General features: G+C 30.6%; 1 protein-coding gene across 1 annotated transcript; it reads right to left on the bottom strand.

Moving 5' to 3' along the window:
• Positions 1-3,942: 3,942 nt before the first annotated feature.
• LOC119614991 (probable tubulin polyglutamylase ttll-15) lies at positions 3,943-5,936 on the bottom strand. Its single transcript, XM_037971074.1, has 4 exons — positions 5,767-5,936; positions 4,497-5,668; positions 4,218-4,431; positions 3,943-4,148 (listed from the first exon to the last, which is right to left on the bottom strand). The coding sequence occupies exons 1-4, from the start codon at positions 5,806-5,808 to the stop codon at positions 4,032-4,034; spliced, it is 1,545 nt and encodes a 514-aa protein (XP_037827002.1). The 5' UTR covers positions 5,809-5,936; the 3' UTR covers positions 3,943-4,031.
• Positions 5,937-6,321: the final 385 nt, after the last annotated feature.

The following is a 6,321-nucleotide window of genomic DNA, read 5'->3' on the forward strand; positions in this document are numbered from 1 at the left end:
ATAGTCTAGTCTAGTCTATAGTCTAGTCTATAGTCTAGTCTATAGTCTAGTCTATAGTCTAGTCTATAGTCTAGTCTATAGTCTAGTCTATAGTCTAGTCTATAGTCAAGTCTATAGTCTAGTCTATAGTCTAGTCTACAGTCTAGTCTAGAGTCTAGTCTATAGAGTCTAGTCTATAGTCTAATCTATAGTCTAGTCTATAGTCTAGTCTATAGTCTAGTCTATAGTCTAGTCTATAGTCTAGTCTATAGTCTAGTCTATAGTCTAGTCTATAGTCTAGTCTATAGTCTAGTCTATAGTCTAGTCTATAGTCTAGTCTATAGTCTAGTCTATAGTCTAGTCTATAGTCTAGTCTATAGTCTAGTCTATAGTTTAGTCTATAGTCTAGTCTTTAGTCTAGTCTATAGTCTAGTCTATAGTCTAGTCTATAGTCTAGTCTATAGTCTAGTCTATAGTCTAGTCTATAGTCTAATCTATAGTCTAATCTATAGTCTAATCTATAGTCTAGTCTATAGTCTAGTCTGTAGTCTAGTCTATAGTCTAGTCTATAGTCTAGTCTATAGTCTAATCTATAGTCTAGTCTATAGTCTAGTCTATAGTCTAGTCTGTAGTCTAGTCTATAGTCTAGTCTATAGTCTAGTCTATAGTCTAGTCTATAGTCTAGTCTATAGTCTAGTCTATGGTCTAGTCTATGGTCTAGTCTAGTGTCTAGTCTATAGTCTAGTCTATAGTCTAGTCTATAGTCTAGTCTGTAGTCTAGTCTGTAGTCTAGTCTAGTCTATAGTCTAGTCTGTAGTCTAGTCTATAGTCTAGTCTATAGTCTAGTCTATAGTCTAGTCTGTAGTCTAGTCTATAGTCTAGCCTATAGTCTAGTCTATAGTCTAGTCTAGTCTATAGTCTAGTCTAGTCTAGTCTAGTCTATAGTCTAGTCTAGTCTATAGTCTAGTCTATAGTCTAGTCTAGTCTATAGTCTCGTCTAGTCTAGTCTAGCCTAGTCTAGTCTAGTCTAGTCTATAGTCTAGTCTAGTCTATAGTCTAGTCTATAGTCTAGTCTATAGCCTAGTCTATAGTCTAGTCTATAGTCTAGTCTATAGTCTAGTCTATAGTCTAGTCTATAGTCTAGTCTATAGTCTAGTCTATAATCCAGTCTATATTCTAGTCTATAGTCTAGTCTATAGTCTAGTCTACAGTCTAGTCTATAGTCTAGTCCATAGCCAAATTTAAAGTCTAGTCTATAGTCTAGACTACTATCGGTAAATCTTACACTTTCTATCGGTTTTTGTTGATATGTATGTTTAACGGGAAATATTGGCAACACTGTGCAAAACTAAAAATACTATAATTGTTTTCTAAGGAAAATTAAGACTTCATATATTTATTGCCTGCAATTAGTAGCTGTAACAAAGATATACTTATTTAGATAAAGACGCAAGGAAGATCTCAATTAATTTCTTCTGCCTTTCCATTTTCTTGGTTTGAATAACCAAAAATTTGCATTTGGAAGCCACCAAATTTATGGCAATGCAACCAAATGATAAGATTATCAGCGAAAATTATTACTTTAATTGTTAAATAAAAGTTGTAAGTTGAGAAAGCTACCAATTAATGGTCATTATTTGGGAAATGTAATTAAATTGCGAAATAAATAAGTTTGGTAGGAGTTTATTTTTTTTTTATTTTAGTATATTAAAAATATTTGGAAAATTTATTTAAAAACTGCATCTTATTAGCAACCGTCGTAATTGGACTTTACATTGACTACCAGATGCCGTGTCGACAGATGTGGGAATTTCTCCCCAAATTGGGTATTTTAGGTTTTATTTGGGGATTTTTTTTTTTGGAAAAATTAAAAATGCCAAAAAAATAATAAATTCTCTTGAAATGTCAGAAGAGAGCAGGAGCATTCTGCTGTGCACAGAAATTTCGTCAAGCTGTGCACAGAAATATCATTTTTTTCATATGTGCTGCGCCAAATTAAAGTCTCCCTAGGGATACGCAGCAGCCTAGGTCCCATAAGAAATACACGTGTTTGTGCGAGCTTCACAGCCAAATCTGCTAATTCGCAGCAACTTGAAGGATATTATGTTACATTGCGCCATCTATGTTTCATTAAACAATTAAATGTACGCTTATCAAAGACACTTTTTATTGGTTTGTGAAACATGTCTCAGCTATATTCCATGATGATGTTTTTAATGAAACATAGATGGCGCATAATATTGTTCTTTGACAATTCGAAAAGAAACTGTTAGAATATAAAGTTTTCGATAGAAATCTGTTCGAATATAAAGTAGAATAGAAAGATTTCTACGAATAGCTGTTTGAATCGAAGGTTCTTTACAGAAAAGGGATCGAATGGAACGTTTTCTCTGGAAAACTGTTCGAATAGACAATAGAAAACCGTTCGAATATATCGAATAGAAAGTTTTCTATAGACAACTGCTCGAATAGAAAGTTTTCTATAGACAACTGCTCGAATAGAATGTTTTCTATAGACAACTGCTCGAATAGAATGTTTTCTATAGAAAACTGTTCGAATAGAAGGTTTTCAATAGAAAACTGATCGAATATATAGATTTATATAGAAAACTATTAGAATGGGAAATTTTCTACAGGCAACTGATCCAGTAGCAAATCTCCTATAGATAACTGTTCGAATTGAATGTTTCCTATAGAAAACTGTTCTAATATAAAGTGTTTTCAATAGAAAACTGTTCGAATATAAAGTTTTGGATGAAAAAACTATTCGAATATAAAGTTTTCGATAAAAACTGTTCGAATATAAAGTTTTCGATGAAAAAACTATTCGAATATAAAGTTTTCGATAGAAAACTGTTCGAATATAAAGTAAAATAGAAAGAGTTCTACGGAAAGCTGTTTGAATTGAAAATGTTCTACGGAAAACTGATCGCATAGAACGTTTTCTATTGAAAACTTTTCGAATAGAAAGTTCTCTATAGAAAACCGTTTGAAATATAAAGTATGTTCAATCGAAAACTGTTCGATTAGAAAAAATTTTATAGAAAACTTTTCGAATATAAAGTTTTCTATAGAAAACTGTTCGAATATAAACATTTCTATAGAAAACTGTTCGAATATACAGTTTTGTACAGGAAACTGTTTAAATAGAAAGTTTTCAATTGAAAACTGTTCGAATAGAAGGTTTTCTATAGAAAACTGATAGAATAGAAAATTTGCTATTATAGAAAACTGTTTAAATAGAAAGTTTTATGTAAAAAGCTGTTCCAATAGAAAGTTTTATTTAGAAAACTGTTCGAATATATAGTTTTATATATAAAACTTTTCGAATTTAAAGTTTTCTATAGAAAACAGTTCGAATATAAAGTTTTCTATAGAAAACATTTCGAATAAAAAGTTTTCTATAGAAAACAGTTCGAATATATAGTTTTATATAGAAAACATTTTGAACATAAAGTTTTCTGTAGAAAACAGTACGAATAGAAAGACATCTACGGAAAGCTTTTTGAATCGAAATTTTTCTATAAAAAACAGTTCGAAAAGAAAGTATTCTATAAAAAAACTCTTGGATTAAAAAGTTTTCTTTACAAAAATGTACATAAGAAACTATTCTATAGAAACCTGTTTAAACAGAAAGTTTCCTATTGAAAACTGTGCTATAAGAAAAATGTTCGTATAGAAAGCCTTTAAGAGAAAACTGTTCGAATATAAAGCTTTCTATAAAAAAGGTTCAAATAGAAAATTTTCTATAGAAAAATATTCGATAAATGGTTTTTATAGAAAACTATTCAAATAGAAAGATCTCTGTAGGAAACAGTTCGAATAGAAAGTATTCTGTAGAAAATATAGAAACTTTTCTATAAAGAATGATTACTATAGAAAACATTTGTTCTAAAGAATCTTAAAAATCCGTTCTTTTTTAACAAAAAATGACTTACTGTACAACTTAAATATATTTTTTTATTAAAAATAAATATTTATTTTGAGATTTACTCTTTTGATGTTAGCTGCCAATAATTTATATGCATATAAATCTTCTAATTTATGTATTTTTAAATACACCAGCTAGAGTCATATTGACATTTATAATAAAACCAGCGTGTCATCCAAGCATTACGTTTTGTCATATTTTGTACTTCTGTTGCAATATCAAAGTTCTCTGGTTGTAACTGCAAAATATTAATGTCAAGTAAATATTAATTATTAGATTTTTAATTAAATAAATTAAACATGCTCACAATTGGTTTGGGAAATATACGTTTCATGCTGATTCTATGTAAATGTTCATGATGTGCCTTTTCCAATATTTCATATTCACTGCCACTAAGACAAGGTAAACACAAATCACATTCCCGACTATTGCAGGATTTATCACAGCCTTGATCAGCGCAATCGTTAATATTTGTAGCTAAATTTTTTTCGGATGTTATCATTTCTCTGACTTCCTCAGAACTAAAAATAAGAAAAATTTCCTCAATTAAAAAAAATTATAAATCAATTAAAATTATTTGTTTTACCTCTCCTGAAGAGTTCTGTTTTGCAAAGGCGAGCCTATGCCCACCATATTCATAACACTGTATAAAATTTGTTCATACAGCAGAGAATTGGGCTTAAAGTGGGCCGACGAGAGATTTGGTGACATATTCGCCTCCATTAGATGTACTTTAAGATTCTCATCAATGATTAAATCGAAACGCATTAAATCAAAGAAATTTTTAGTTTTATATGAACGAAGTATACCCTTAATATCCTGTTCTTTGGCTAAAACTGTGCGTCTGATAATATCCTCTACTTGTAGCCAAATACCGGAAGGATTTTGGTTTTGATCTCGTACATAGGCATCAAAAGCACCACGCATACTGCCTCCTAAACGTTTGTAGTATTTAACTAAAGAAGGTACTTGCCAAGTGGGCAAATAATCATCTCCCACTACATATTTATCCACATTAGAGGCATCAAAGGGATGATATTTAACAGGGCAATAGCGGAAAAGTACATCGCCACTATAGATATAAAGACGTAAGGGATCAATTGAGGTGATGACCACATAAACGCCAATATCAAATTTATAACCATCAACCAGGAAAGGATTTTGCAAGAATTCCTGCACAAAAGAATCATTTGAATATAAATTTATATCTTCTGGTGGCCGTATGGCTATATGACGATGTTCATTATGTTTCTCTACAAATAAAGCCTTTGGATTTTGCTCCACATAATCCAGAAACTCCTGCCGCTGAGAAGGTAAACGAAAAGCCCTAGGCAGAAAGGGTAGAGGTGTTGTTGACAAATCCACTTTGTTGGTAATAAAGCCACAGCCGGGAAAATGATTAACCATTTGATGTTTTTCTAAATTTTTCATACGTTGAGGCATTTTTATGAAAGGATAATCATGAGCCCACAAAAGATTCCAATTATCCTCCAAGTTGACACGTTGATAGCCCAGTCTGTCCAGTACATTGATAACATGTATTAAGTGTTCCTCAGTTTTGCTTTTACCATAAATAGCATAAGTGCCTTGAGGAACTACTTCTTCCTTTCTAACATCCTGTTGTTTAGGCCAATTCCAATAGCTGCATTTAGTGGGTAACAAATCCACCAGAATGGCAGTTGCCAAAGTGGCCAGCAAGAATACGATTACAGAGTGCACAGGAATTGCGTGTTTAGCATCTTTAATGTCTTGAGATTTCTGTAAAAATAGAAATCTTGTTACCCTCTACTCTTAACTGGTCTAACAATATGTGGGTCAAAACAAACAAGAATTGTTTACACAATTTATTAACATACCACTTTAGTCTGAACATTTGCTTGATTATTTTCGGCATCCATTTATTAATTATTATAAATAAATAAAAAATTATTTAAATTTAACTTTAAACTAAAAAATAAAAACAAAAAACTTAACAAAAAACTTTCACCAAAAAAAGTGAGAACAGTAAAGACACAGAGTTGTAATTTTGTGTATTAAATTCCTTAGACAGTGTTACCATTTTTAACTGAGTTCTGTTATTGATTTAGTAGGGTGGTATAATAAATTATTAATTGGAAAGTTTTCTATAAAAAACAGTTAGAATTGAGTGTTTTCAGTATAAAAATATCAGAAATCGATACAAATGAAAAGTTTTCGATAAAAAATGTTCGAATAGACAATAATCAAAAGAAAACTGTTCAAATACAATATTTTTCCATAAAAAACTGTTCGAATGGAATACTGTTCAAAGTAATTCGTTTGAATAGAATGGTTTCTATAGAAAGTTATTTGAATATGATGTTTTATATTGAAATCTTACAAATGTAATTGAAAGTTTTCTTTTATATAAAAAATCGTACAAATGGAATATT

The sequence above is a fragment of the Lucilia sericata genome, unplaced genomic scaffold (genome assembly GCF_015586225.1).
Source record: "Lucilia sericata isolate MDLA Ls3-8-SP2 unplaced genomic scaffold, ASM1558622v1 Contig003828F_arrow, whole genome shotgun sequence".
In the NCBI taxonomy this organism is placed as follows: domain Eukaryota; kingdom Metazoa; phylum Arthropoda; class Insecta; order Diptera; family Calliphoridae; genus Lucilia; species Lucilia sericata.